Raw genomic sequence first — 15,428 nt, 5'->3', positions numbered from 1 at the left:
ACGATTTGGGGCTTGTGTGTGTGTGTGTGTGTGTGTGTGTGTGTGTGAGTGCATGCTGCTCTGATGTCACCTTGTATCATTTCAGGCTAATTTCACCTATTCTCAGACAGCCAGAGAGCGAGAACAAGAGGCAGAGACAGAGAACAAAAAGTAGAGACGACACATAGAGTAAATGATAAGGTACAACTTTATTAGTGTCCTTGAGATGGTCAGCATCAGGGTTATTTAGTGAAGCACGCTCACGGATCAAACACAAAGAGATTTTTGATACTCCACAGAGAAAAGTGGTACCAAAAGGGTGTAACCATTTTTATCACTATTACTGTTATTTAAGGTATAGTGGAGGATTTTCACGAATTTCACGAAGACCTGTCATCTCCATTTTAGAAAAAAAAAAATGCACATGCACAGCCCTGTACCCACTCCCGAGAGGGAACGCTTATTAAATGTGTGCAAGAGTGTGCACAAGCCCATTTCTCTTCGTGCACGATACAGGCTTGCTTTCCAAAAGAAGATTTTAAATTTTTCAACTATGTCAGACTCACCACTGGTAAGTGAAAATGGGGACGAGCACATAGGGCGGCCTTACAATAAAACATATCACCAGAACGATTGACAATTAGGAGGACAACTTATTTTGATGATGCAACCGGGAAAAAAGAACTTCCCCCACCGTACCTTTAAGTATATTAGGACTGCTTTTAAAACTTTTTTACTATATTGAATTATCAAAGATGTGATTGAAATTTAACCTCAGCTCACAAAATACAATGTAAATGCAATTATTGGCCTTTGAAAAAAATCTGTTTTTTTACAACATGCACAATTTACTCTTTAGAATTCATCTCTTATTCATTCTGTCCTTATGCGATCGTTCTCTCTCCATACCCTTTCCCTCTGCTTCACCTTCACTCATTCATGTCGTCTTATCTGCTCTGAGGTGATATTATCTCTGCCAGCAGACTGAAACAGAGCTCTTCTGATAAATACTAGACAGCCCGAGTGGTGAGAAGGAGGCAGAGGGTTTGTACTTTATGTAGATTATAGACAGAATTTGTTGGGAAGGTGAGATAGCGTGTCTTCTCCTGAGTCCTTCAGATTCCATAGAAGATTTGGACTTTTTCATCTTGTCTCACAATCGGGGGCTAAAACGTGATGCTTTCAAGCAGCTGACCTCTAACAATGTTACAAGTCCTCTGAAATTTCAGTGTGGAAAGCTGCAACAAAAATAGTTGTAAACACATGAAGGTCATTCTAATGTGATGATTTAGTGAACTTCAGTATCTGTCATTCCTCGGTCACTTGTGTGTGTTGCATACTGATGCTCCACAAACCTGTACCTATACTTTAAATTCTCTAAACAAAGTTGGGAGGAGGATTTGGCTTACTGGCCTTTTTTCTTATTGTTTACATTATGAGAAAAAACACAATAAGCATTTAAAAGTAAAGTGTTATACTTTGTTTCATAGACAAAGATGACATTACACAATCTGTGTAAGAGAGCATTTGCTGTCAAAAAGAAATAGTGATTTTGAATAAAATTATTTAAGGTGAGCTTTTAGCTCCCTTTATCTTCCGATTATCCACATAAGTGGTTAATGTGTTTACTGTAATAAACAATCACTGCTTCTGTGTGAATTTCCCTAAGATTGTAGATCTTTATTTTAAATCAGATTTTTCCAAAAAGTTGCAAACTTTTCAAAATCAAGCATGATTCACAAGTAAAAGGTCAGAATAATTAAAAAAAGTACAACTTTGTTAAACGTTTTAATTTAAAAAACATTTCTCTCTCACTGTTTCACAGAGTGAATGTCTCAACATATAGAAATGACAGCTTGTTTTTTAAAAGCCTCTCATCTCTGCTTCCTTCGGTTTTGTTTTTAACAGGCGCTACTAAAATAGCCAACTCGATTTACACCGAGGATTGTAGGCGTGGCCTAGTTCTGCCAAAAAATTGTGTCCTCACTTATCAGAACGGGGGAAATTTAAAATTTTATTCTTACTGTCTGGTTGGTCAGGCCCCAGGAAGCTCAAATCAGCTCCTTTCTCTGTGCACCTCTTATCTTTGCTGATATGATAACTATATCAACTCTGTTTTTGTTATATGGATAGTAAAATAAATTGGCTTTCCTTAGGCCTTAGCTTGTTTTGTGACAACTTTGCACCAATAGCCTCATGAGATGTTACAATCTTAAAGAGACCTGGATTTCTTTGTGATGTGCAATGTACAAAGATGGCTTTATTTTACATATACATCTCTAGACCAAAGTACAATGTCCTTGGTTTGGTACTAGAGTCAGAAATAACGGTAATGTAAAATGTGTTTTCTCAGTTTTATAAACAACATTGCAGAAAATCAGGGTCACCTTCCAATACAGTTTCTTTCAAAAAATATTGATTTTGAATTCCAATTTAGCTTAGTCATTTCGAAGGACTTTTTGTTAATTCATCAGAGGAGAAAATGACACCTCAGTTTATACACAGCAGCTGTTAGATCTGATTTAATACTGCCTATTCTGCAGATCAGGGAGATCACAATAAGAGAAGAAAAAAGCTAATCAAGCTAGCTATTGTCGCACAGTCCAGTCCTTGCCAACCAATAATCTGAATCTACACTAACAATCTACTGGGAGTTGGCCCTCTTACCTCCTAGGACCCCCCCCACCCCCCACCCCAGTCCCCCAGGGCATGTACAGATTCATGTTTTTGAAGAGTTTTAGTGAAAGTGGTATTGTCTGATTCACCTCATGTAGGTAGAGGTCAATGCAGATCAACACAAAATGATTCTGAGTAACGGTGGCAGATGTTGTCTGATGCCTTTCAGCAGTCTTTTAGAGAATACTGCAGTCATCCTGTGTCACTGTGTGTGTGTGGTTTCCCCTCTCTGCCCTTGAGCCTTTATCAGGTCCCTCTAATTATTTTATTATGCAAATGAATCGCCATTATTTCATTAGTGAGGCGACCAATCAGAGAGCCTGATTAGGAAGTGATTAACATGCAGCCTGTGTGTTTCCCTCTCATTCTTCCTCTTGCTCTGTATGTGTTTTTGTGTGAGCATGAGCGTGCATGTATGTCCTTGTAATGTAGGAGAAGGTGGCAATAATGACCCATCTGGACAATTACTCATGCATATACATGTACTTTGAAAGCTGGTGTAAAGATTAGTTATACCACATCGTCCATTAGTACATTCTAAAAAATGCACTATCCTGAAAGGAGTGAACCATATAGCCAGAGTAGCCAACTCCTCTAAGGTAGCTGTACATTTTTTCCTCAAGGCGAAAGGCATATGTTACAACATTTTACAGATAGAATCAGATCTTTTCCAACACAAATGGAATACATCCACAAATTTGCCTTCAAGTAAAATAGTGTTAATTAAAATTAGAAGTTGACAAAGCTATGAAATCCTCAACTTGGCTTTCAACCATTTCAACATCTTTTGTAATCTTCTGCATTAGAGGAAAGTGATAAAAAAAAAGCCCTCCATTATTTGAGCAATTAGAATAATATATATGTTTTTATCATTAAATAAACTCCTAAAACTAGAAAATATTATTCTTATCTAATCTAAATAACAATTGTAAGAAAAGGTTTTGTAATATACAATTTGAACAAATGACTGTATGGTTGCAAAACATGAGATCAAGATCTGCTTGAATCATTATTGGCAGCATGGATTTACCGTCAGATGCATGCATCAGTGCTTCTCTATGCTGGCTTTTGTTGGCTAGACTTTTAGTAACACTAGAAGTGTTAACTGAGACCGTGAGCGGGCTAACTTGAGGTTTGTATGTGTGCACAGACATTTTCACACTTTTTTCTCAGTTCTAACATAGGCACACACACACAATCACTGCTTTAAGCATGTTAGCAGCTGAAAGCTCAGAGGTGCCCAAACATGAGTTTTGGAATGTACAGAAATCAGAAAAGTTTAACAAAATGGAACAGAGGGTTGTTTTTATTCTCTGCTCAGCCAAGGTCAAACACCTCTTTCATAGCTGCTATGCTCATGTGTACTTGGTTAAAACCCTGCAGCACAAATTTAAAGCATGTTCTGTTTCAATTTAGCCCTAATACAATTTCTATTCCATTTTTGAAAGGCAAAATTGATAGGACAAGCCTTCACACAAATGACACTTACTCAGTGGTATGTAGGTAGAGTCAAAGTGGTGAAAGAAGGCCAAACATGCTGTAATATACAATCCAAGGCTAAGTGCCCCTAAAATATGACAACATTGACAAATGTTAATGGTTATAAAAAAAAAGAAGAAAACACCAGTTAAATTCTTGGTTTCTTACTCCTTTTTATTCTATGTACTTAAGCTTGTGTACCTTATCTAACACAAGACACATTAAAATGTTTACAAGAGAAATATATATCAAGCCTTTAAAAATCTACTGAGATATTAACCATAACAAAAATGAGCATTTTTACTTTTTTCTGCTTGGACTCAACCGGGAAAACCTCAAAGGATGAATATTTATAAAAACATCTCATGCTGTTTGGTATTTATGAACTTTTGGAAATATTAGAAGATTTAAGTAAAATCTGGTGAACTCTATTCAGAAACTGAATATGGGTTGTCAATGAGCATTTCACCTAGTAATTATCTGATAACTTTATTCTCATCAACAGAGAAACGGTTTGCCAGATACAAAATCTATTTTCTTCCAATAAATGTGTCAGGTATTGTTCTCGCAAAAACCCAACATTTCACACTTTGCTCTTTTGGACCATGCAGGGGGAACTACATGGCAGAAAGATGTAAACTGACATGCACTGTAGGAGACCAAGATGTCCTGCAGTTTTATACAAGCATGCACACGGAGACTAACACTAACATTTTGACATCAGAAGTGCAGAAGGTCATTATTTTTATCCAGTGCTGAAATTTGACTTACAAGACAAAATATTTCTTATCAAGCAAAAAAAAAAAAAGAAAACAAAAAACATTTTATGTAAGTTTCTCATCTGAACAGTATTTCATTATCCTATCTTCTGGTGAGTTGCCCTGACAAATACTTAATTGAACTGATTGTGACTGAACTAAATTCCACAAAGAGAGGCTGAATTAAAGGGTGTCGCTGGGAGGAATGTTATCCAGTGTCCCTTTGGGGCTGTGAGTCACAGCCAGCTATGCAGCTGAAGACACTCGCTTAGTTTGATGTTAACTTGTTTCTCCTCTGGCGGCGCCTGTCACCTCTTGCTAAGCTTCTGTAGCAAGAGCTCGGATCAGCAGGGTATCTGAGGGGCTGTCGTTCTGCTCTCCGTCACAACCGCCACTGTTTGCTTTAGGACACAGGTAGTGAAGCTATAACCTAAAAAGGAATACCAGTAAGTGTATGTTGCTGGTATGCTGGTTGCTGATGATGCTGGAATGTGACCCCCTCCGATTAACCAATGCCTTCAGTGTTTTTTTTTGTCACTTTTATTAAAACAAATTGTATTTCAATGTTTCGTTTTTTTTTTTCCTTCATACCTTTTAAACTTAAAAAAGAGGAAAAAATGTGTTTTGAGATGATCAGCTCTGATGCCGGCCTCAAAGATTGAATAGAAAGTATTTAAACAGTTGGTAAAGCACCAAAAAGCCAAATATTTAACAAAATAACTTTTCTTCTATCTGCCTTAAAATTCTGACATTGGAGTGCTCTGTCGTGTCAACTGAAAGAAAGTCCCTGACTTGCACTCTGGGGCAAGCGAACTGCCTGTTTTTTATTGAATTCATTCATAATGTCCTCTGGAGGCGCAAAATACACCAAAAGAGAACGTTTCTAGGGATCTTACATGAACTTTGGGTTTAATTTCATGTTTGGCTGCATTTCATTTTAATGTAAGAAATGGAATTGTAGAAACTTTACCTTTCACAGTTGTATTGCAGATTTCCAATTCTCAAATTTGTAAAGGTCAGCAGCAGTTTTAATCACTTATGTTTGCATACTGATTCACAAAACACATTTATCTATTGACTTCTTGTCTCAGTTATTTTAGTAATCTGTACAAGAAATATGGGCAAAGTCAGCCTGCTGATAGAAGAAAGTAGTTAGTTTAAAACTGTTTTTGTTCCTTACAATAAAGATCAATCCCTTTTTCTATCATAAGTGGAGACCATTACTTTAACTTTGCTTTAATACACCTAACCTACCAAGTAAATACTAGGTTTATTTTCATGCTTCATTTTGACCACATGTCTCCATGTAAGGTACAAACTTATGTTCAGTGGCAGACAGTCTGAGTCTGTTCCTAAAAAAGTTGGACTCAAAAAAAACAACTGTAAAAGAACAAAAAGGACATAGCCTAGCTCTCTGTTGTAGCAACAAAATGCCCAACATGCCTAAATAGAAAATACATCTGTTCTCTGACCTTGTAAAAACATTATCGATACTGAAAATGGTTAACTTTTACTCTTCTCCTGTAATGGATTCAGCAGCTTCCCTGCAGAAAGGTTTAGGGTTTGGCTTAGGGTTAGGGTTGTCATATTGAACTGGAGTTTTGTATGTTTGATCTGTTTTACTGCTTTGGAGAAAAAAATATATCTGAGAACATAAACTGTCCAATAATAGCATCAAATGAAAAAAAAAAAATTATCCCAGTTACCAGAGAATTTGTGATTTCCACAACAGACCTATTACGAAAAGTAAAGCAGTACAATATTTAAAACATTTACACAATTTTCATACTATGTGAGAAAAGTGTGCTTAAGCACTGATGTTGCCTCCATCTTCATCATGTTAATTAGATCAGCCCTTTTGAAATTCAGCAACAACAATAGCTACCTTTACATGGACATATGTAATCAGAATAAATGGCTCATTAGAAGAAAAATGTGTCAATGAAAATGATCTGATTGGGCAGGATCGGAACAAAATTGTAATCCGAATGAGAGGGTTGTCTTTTGCTGATGGACAATCCAATCAAGTTATTCTGAATGAGGTAAGCTGACCTGAGTGCGCATTTACCTGATCACTCAGGCTTAGCTGTTATTAGAATATTCCAATCACCATGTTTAATAATCACTTTTTGGTCTGATTTACTGTTTTATACATACTTATGTCAGTAAAGGTGGTACAGTCTGATTATTTCTTGTTTTTTAATTTCAATACATTTCAATTCAATCATGAAATTTTGTGCATATAAACATAGTTGCTGCTTTAAATGAAGATACCATTCACTTAAAATCAAGTAATCTTTAGATTATTGCAAAAATGTGTATGTGTATATATGTTTAATAACACACATGAAGGACACCAAAGGACACCTCTTTCACTAACTGGCACAGACTTGAATCAGATGGTATTGTGTCTTTTCTTATCCATGTGTCTTCCAGGCATTTTATTAACACAAGCTGTGCATCACTGCTAGGTCAATGAATCAGAGAGCTAGTAGTGACCAGCATGCTGTTCCTATCAGCGATATTTCTAGTATGAGGCACAGATCACTGCAGGTCGATCGGTTAGGCTGGCTGTTAGGGACAAGTGACGTCTCATTGTGTTAGAGCCAACTTCCTGTTAAGGCGGAGCCGGAGGCAGCCAGCTCACACATGGTTCCCCCAAGGCTGAGGTGATGGGCTCAGATGATCAGCTGAAGGCTCTGATGTTTGAGTCAGAGGTGATCCTCACTGGCCTCGAGTGATGACTGATGGAGCTCGGACTCCTGGTGCTTTAGAAATGAACTCAGGCAACAACTCAGTGGCAGAAAAAAAAGAAAATGGGAAAGTATTAAAGGGGGAGAACATAAATATTGTTTCAAAGTAAACTTTAGTCATGTCTGCAGGCTATAATACTGTCATAGTAAATCAACTTTATAATGTGTCTTTTTTTGTCTGCAGGAAGCTGTACATTTGATGAAGGCTTCTCTCAGTGCGATTACCAACAAGACCCTTATGACGACTTTGACTGGGCGCACATCAACACGCAAGAAGTGCCATACGTCTCACCAGATCTGCCACAAGGTAACGTCCATCTTTGAATACCTTCCTATTTTTAGCACCAACAGTTCATTGAATGATCAAAAATCTGGGCGATTTTTAAATCCTTTAAAAAAGTTGTCATCCTTCTACTTTTCAATTATATTTATCATTATATTGGAATTTGATGTGATCCCAGAACATAAGCTATGGGGCTCTAAAGATCCTTCAGAGTGTCCTATTTTTGTCTAACTGCAGGTAGTTTAGCTAATGGTTAGTAAGTTCTTTTAAGTTGAATTGAAATGTAATTAAAAATGTACCCGTCAGAAATTCCTATTTTATATAGCAAGTATATTCAGCCTAATAACAAATATTTAAGTTTTACAAAAACTGAAGTAGAGGACATCAGCAATTACATTGTTAATAGGATTTATTAATATCCATTTTTGGATATCTTGAAATACAATTTAATTAGTAAGAAATAACTAAAAATTTCCAATAACCCCAATCTATCAATTGAAGAACTATTTTAACTTTGTTGATATCGCATTGGAAGAATGCCATTTTAAATAGCTGAACCATGCTGAAGTTTATTTGAAAAAAAAATTAAGAAGTATACCTGTATCCTGAAATAAAACCAGTAGTGATCTGTAGGGGCAAACACAAGTTTGTTAACTGTAATGATTGACTGATGAAAGAACTCCAAAACTTTGACTACTGCCCCAAAATCCATGTTCTAATTATAATTTTATAGGCTTTCATATTTCCTTAATGAAGGATGAACGCTCACAGTACCGACTGTAAAGAAGAAATACATGGCAGTGCAAGTTTTAAGGGCAACATAATATGCTTTCAGTTTTCTCTTCTTTCATCAATCATTTTACAAACCCCACAGCTGTGTTTTTTGTATGACACCACTGAAAGCATCTTGTTGGGACTTGCTGTTGCAGCAACAAGCTTAACTACTTCAGCCTCCCCAACAAAAAGCTTCCTGTGTTAGTGTTTGATACTGATAATCAGTTGTTGTTTTTTTTTTTTGTAAAGCTTGGAGCAAATTCTGCTGGTAGTTATGGATGCGTCAGAGAAAAGAAAAGATAAATAGATTTTTTATTTTAAAAGGTTTTGGGTTTGTTTTCAATCAAATCCTAGTGTTGCTTCCCAGACTCCCCCTCTTTAACCTCCCCTTTCTTGTCCTTTCCTTTCCTCTCCTCCTTCCTTCTCTCCTCTGCCCCTCTTCAATCAGCAGGTCTTTTTTTTTTCCTCAGCAATGATGATGAAGGGGAAATTAAATCGTTCTGCCTCAGGGCCGAGTGTCTAATTAACAGAATATGAGGTCATTAATCAACAGCGGCCAATGGGCAAGGTTGCCTACTTTAGTGTTAAACGAAAAATGTTGTAGCGTTAACTAGCTGTGCAATGTTCAAATAATAACTTGCTTCACCAAATTAAAATCTTAGCGCAAGATGTTGAGATGTGTGAGTAATGATTTTAAGGAGGGATTTCAAATATGTTTTCTGTAGTTTTGTCTCTTTTGCTGTTGTTTTTTTCTCTTCCTTCACTGTTTGTCTCCTCTTATCTTAATTTTCCCTTTGTGTCCTCTTTTCGTCATGAAGCATTATAACATTGTTACCATGACAATATAATGATGTTGTTTATCTCTGATGCTTCTTATTATGGCAACTCACCTTTGGTGACATTCAAAGAAAAGTTCATATTAAAATTTTTTTCCTTCAGCTTTCACATTAACTTACATCTAAAACTGTTGGTTGTTGTTTTGTACATTTGGCAAAGCACAGGTGTCCAGTGGTGGACAACCTTGGATTATATATCATAAATACCAAGTGGTGTCACTCTGCAGTGTGGGCAGAGTTGCCACTTCGATGAGGTTAAACACCTTTCCCGAGGGGAACAGATCCGTAATGCCTAGAATTAACATAGCATTAACTTCTCTAGAACCTTGTGGGATGAGCAGGGCAGAGGGATTGCAGAGCAGGTTAATGGTTCCGAGATGTTGGTTGCTGGAAGGAGGAGTTCAGTGCCAAGCCTAAAGGTACAGGAGCATGAACTGACATTTGATGTGCTAATAATGCCAGCAGGGTGCGGAGCGGTGATGCAGTGAATAGGAAACAAGGCTTCAGGAGGGGATTAGAGAGGTAGCATTTAAGTAGGATTTTTCAGAGAGGATTGTCTTCAGTTGTAAGTGTAAATGCCTTGCCTATGGGCTTAGACGATATGTTTTGATTGGAACCCTAAGAGGCATGGCTAAATAAAAAAAAAAAGCAGAATATTCAGTTAAACAACAGGATGGCAAATTTAATTATCTTTAGTGTATCATTTAAATTTTTTGGTATCTCCAAGATGGTAGGTGACATGAGAAAGAAGCAATACAAAAGGTAATTTCTTTCAATTGTTCTTGCCAAAAGGAAAACATAGCTGCCTTATTCTAGATTTATTTGTCCCGTTTACTAATCACTCCATGAACCAAAAGTGTTAAGTGTCTATGGATGGTTTGTCATTTTTTTAAAAGCTAAAATTCATCCATGTGTCTCACTGGGGGTTGATGTTGGCAGTTCACCATGACTAGCGCTGGGAAGCTATGTTGGCAAAGAACGCTGCGCCAGTTGAACATTCACAGGCTGGAGCTCTGAGGCTCAGCAGACTAAAGCAGATACTCTCGACTCATAATGTTGTCAGCCAGTAACACTCCAAACCTATTTGGCATGCCTTTCTCTTCATGTCTCCTCTTTTCCCTCCAGCTTTCAATAGCAATTTCTTAAATAAGGGAGGAGAAAAAATCGACGAAGATGAAAATTGGTGCAGTGTCACCAGATGTTTTGATAATAAATAGTGAGAAATGCATCAACGCATCCTTAAAATAGCATAAAAGCCACATCTTTGACAGCCTCTATGCTATACTTTGACTATAATCTCCGAGAAGGTGGTAAGTGCAGTCAGGATATATTTATGGAGCTCTGAACACTAATGATTGTTTAGACAGAGCTGTATGGAATTTATACATATTTATTCGCATTTTTTCTTTTTCTATGATTTGAGCAAGCATTTGATAAATTCAGTGCTTAATAAGAACAACTACAAAATATTTTAAGATAGTCTTTGATGTTTTATTTTTAACTTCAATTGTAAGTAACTCACCTGATTCCAATATAAGTGAATTAAGATTTTCTGACTATCATAAGTTTCACTTTTAACTTTTCTTTTAGATTATTTTCTTACTTTTCTATCAACTGTGGAATGAATACCGTTGTGTTTTATATCAACAACTATTTTCAAATAAGATAATGCTGAAAAAATAAATTTGTGCAAAGCTTTAACCAGAGTTTGCACATTCCTGTTATTCCAAAAAAGCTAACAAACGTACAGCCGCTTTTTTGACACCCACTTTGGAATTATGCATGCATTTAGGGAAGCATTAATCTACGTTTGTATTATATAGCCCGAGCTGTCCAATAAAAAGCTGGTGATAATATTGATGCAGGGAAGAAAAGGGGGAAAAAAGTGCTATTTGCAAAAAAATGAAAAAAAAAAAAAAGATTCAGTCTTGTATTCACTCTGGACTTGCTGCTTATGACTGAAAAGAAGATAAGTGCTTAGTTGTTTGATTCAAAAACGTAAACTGTTTCCATCTGAGTTTCATGTTTGCAATTGCATGTATTGAAATATGGGCACAGTAAAAAAAAAAAATGTATACAAAATTTACAAAATGTGCAAAATACAAGGAAACTAAACTTATAATTATGTTGTTTTCCCAAAGAATATGACCGCCTCACTACCACACTGTTGCTGCTGTTGTTTTGTGACACATTTAGGTCTTAGTCTGTCACAGCAGCTTTTTTTAGACTCATGCTTGTACTATCTCATCCTTCTATTAGGAGCCATTTTCAAAGACATCAGCCATTTTTGAAACTGCCAGGCACAAAATGTCAGATGTTCTTGGAATCATGAAGTCGGCTTGGATGTCACAGACCTGATTTGAATGCTTCTAGTTTTATTGACTTTCACCCATATTTTACCACATCATTTAGTTCCATGTTGTTCATTGTCATTATTGTAATTGTAAGGTCTGAGATTTTGTTTTTATCGTAAACATCACTAAATAGTTTTAACGCACCATTAATACATTTGTTTGAGATCATTTCCATAGAAGATAATGTGCTAGAGTGCCAAAGGTTATATTTTGTGGTATTGTGTGTATTCTGACATATCTGGGTCTCTAACTGAGAGAAGTATTTTTAGCTGGCAGCCAATTTAATAACACTTTTTATTCATGTCACCATTTAAGTTTCAGAGCCAAAGTAAGAAATGAGGCTGACGTTGATCAGTTAATTTTTGTGTGTGTTTTTTGGACCTTTGTTGACATCAACAACCAGTGAACAACTTAATTTCAGTAAATAAGGAGGGAATCAACTTTGATCTTTAACATGTGTGACATAGGCATGCAGGGTACGACAACAGAAGTGAGGTCAGGCAGAGGGAATTTGCTAAATAACTTTGTTGGCAAAATGTGTGTCCCTAAGCAGATGTTTATGTTCATTTGTTAAAAGCTGACAATGTTCCTTTTTCTTCTGCAGGGGTTGTTTCATGTTTTTTTCCAAACTAAATAAGCTAAGCAATAAATGGTAAACCATACTGCTTCTAAAAACTATTGTACAATTTATATGAGATATAAAACAGTATACAAATATAATAAAATAGCCTTTGTCATTTCTTTTTGTGTTCAATATTTTGAACTGTAAGGTTAATTATGCCTTATTATAGGGTCTTATCATATTTCTTGCTCTGTTGCCACAAACAAATAGTAATATAGTAATATTTTATACCTGAAAGACAAAGAATAGTTCAATGACTCATCTTAAAAAATAGAAAACACTGGAACAAGCGGAGCTTATTATATCATTTGGTTTGTTTCATACTGCCTCCACACAGCCTTAAAGAAAAATAAAACATATTTGGCTCGCATCTCATTTATAACTAGCTTATGTTAAATTGTCAAATTAATAACATACAGGAAATGATCAGATTTCATTATTTTGCAGAGGAGCAACATCTGGCGAAGGGGTTAGCTGATTATTTGAACATCTGGATGGGCAGGCTCTTTGTATACCCAGATTAAGTGTTATTATCTTTTTCCTCCATTCATCATAATGGTTGATAGGGAAAATAAAGTATTAAAACGGCCCGTAGTGTACCAGTGATATCTGTAATGCTTTCACCAATTTCCTTTGAGACAAAAAAAAAAAAAAGAAGTAGGCGACTGACTTGTGTTTAAATGAGATAAAAGTTTTAAGACATTCAGGGGAGAAATTCTTATTGTAGCAATAATTTATCTGTGTCTGGGAGGTACTAATGTTTGTGAGGTAGGATAAACAGGACATTTAATATATTCATTAGTATTGATGAGTTTAATCTAACTGATATTGGTTGTTTAAGCTTATATATATATATACACATGTATTGACTATTTAAATTGCTTGTCTATATTCATTTATTGACCAGTCCTTTAGCCAAATTAATGTTATAGAGATATAGTACCAGCTTAAGCCAAAAAGCTGGCAACTCATCATAAGTGGGCAAACTTTTTTTGTTAACTAAACATTAGGACAGTCACATCATTATGCATTCTGATTTTATCATTTAACACATTTTAGTTTTTATCTTGTACAAGAGGGTCAGTGAAATCTTACCATCACATAGCTTATCTGGCCATTTTAAAGAGCAGCTGTATTAACTCACCGTTTAAACAGTTTTTAAATTGTGGAGGCAGTGATTCATATTCTTTATCAGAAAGTTAATAGAGTGGCAGAGAGGGAAAATAATAGGATAAGACTAATCTAAAATCCCATCTTGTTTGTCTGTGATGTAAGAAATCAGTTAGTCAGGAGTTAAATTTACTGGTGTTTTTATGAGAAATGCTCCCTTGGCAATTCTAATGCATAATGCTGAAAAAAAACCTACACAAAGCAGTGGGTTTATTCATGTAGGTACATGTAAGACAAGCTGTGGGCATACAGCCCACTCTTGGCAAGTACAGTCATACTAGTGACTGTCTTCACACTGACTGCCTCCTCAAAGGGCACCACTAAGTAGTCTCTTTAGGCGCTGTATTGCAATAACTATTTTGAGAACAATCAAAACCAACTGTCACAAAAAGGTGCAGATTATTGGCTTACAATAACAAGAGTACCATCGTTTTTCTCTGGAATGTTTGTCTTCATGCTGTATTTTTTCCTTGTCTACCTCTGCACTCAGGTTCCTACATGTATGTGGACGTTTCTCAGTATGATGTCGGGGAGAAGGCCCGGTTTCAGCTGCCAGTCATGAAAGAGAATGACACACATTGTATTGACTTCAACTATCTCCTGACAAGCCCTGATGGCTCCAGCCCAGGAACTCTTAACATCCTGGTGAAGGTACTGAATGCTTATCCAGAGCAACTTGTGTATTTTTACCAACAGTTGTGGAAGAGCCTTGGGTTGTAATGGCCTAATGGTGTGAGCATGATTAGTTCCCTTTATTTAGCTTAATCTCTCGCTTGGAGGAGAAAAGTATAAATGAATTCAGAATGTAAACTGTAGCCATGATCGTTGCAGAAATTGAGCTCTCCTCCTAGAGCTATATTTGATGAGCTGGAATGCCCTTATTTGAACAGATGAAGGCTTTGTTTATCATTTTGTTTGATGGAAGCCGTAGTTCTTCTTGTTAAAGAAGAAAATAATTTACCGTAGTAGAAAATGTTTTTTGTTTAGTGTAAAATTCCCACAATTGGTGCAACATACCTACAGAATCTGCCGACTCTGTCCTTGAGGAAAGTATTTTTAAGGAGACCAAATAAATCCTCAACATTGAAACAACACATTTAATAAGCCAACAATAACTTTTTACTCTCTAGAATTAGATAGATTTTTGCTTTTTTAATGTTGTGCTTCAGATATTTATTTGGATCCCTTCTGATATACCTTCAGAATAGAGAGGTTCCTGAATTGATAGTGCGGTTTGGTGAGATTGCGTTATAATATGTATATGTATACAGTGGTGCAAAAAAAGTATTTGGTTAGCCCCAGACCGTGCAAGTTTTCCTACTTAGCAACATAAGAGATGTCTATAATTTCCACTTCAACTATGGGAAACAAAATAAAAAAGAAAATCCAGGAAATAACATTGTATCATAAAAAAAATAAAATAAAAATATATATATGTAGTGACATAGTGAAATGGTGAATAGTAAGTATTTGGTCAACAACAAAACTTCAAATCTGTACTTGGTAGCATAACCCTCGTTGGCGGTGAAAGAGTTCAACCTTTCCTGGGAATTCTCACCAGGTTTGTTCACATTGTAGCTGGTATTTCGGAATATTCCTCCAGGGAAATTTCCTTTAGGGCAGTAATGTTTTGGGGCTGTTGCTAGGCAACACAGACTTTCAACTCCCTCCACAAATGGGCTATGTGTTGATGTCTAACACACAGACCCAATCCTTCGTTGCCTGTGTTTGAGATCATTATCAT

At 36.2% G+C, this 15,428-nt stretch overlaps 1 protein-coding gene across 19 annotated transcripts in view; it reads left to right on the top strand.

Moving 5' to 3' along the window:
* ptprk (protein tyrosine phosphatase, receptor type K) overlaps positions 1–15,428 on the top strand; it is a 125,380-nt gene that overhangs the window by 42,660 nt on the left and 67,292 nt on the right. For all 19 annotated transcript variants that reach the window (XM_015369071.1, XM_015369086.1, XM_015369094.1 and 16 more), the window contains 2 exons: positions 7,830–7,952; positions 14,175–14,335. In XM_015369071.1, coding sequence (XP_015224557.1) covers positions 7,830–7,952; positions 14,175–14,335 — 284 coding nt within the window. The remainder of the gene's footprint in view (positions 1–7,829; positions 7,953–14,174; positions 14,336–15,428) is intronic.

Source organism: Cyprinodon variegatus, unplaced genomic scaffold (assembly GCF_000732505.1).
Source record: "Cyprinodon variegatus isolate N-32 unplaced genomic scaffold, C_variegatus-1.0 Scaffold37, whole genome shotgun sequence".
In the NCBI taxonomy this organism is placed as follows: Eukaryota; Metazoa; Chordata; class Actinopteri; order Cyprinodontiformes; family Cyprinodontidae; genus Cyprinodon; species Cyprinodon variegatus.
Note: the sequence above shows the minus strand (reverse complement) of the source record. Positions and strands in the feature narration are given on the sequence as shown.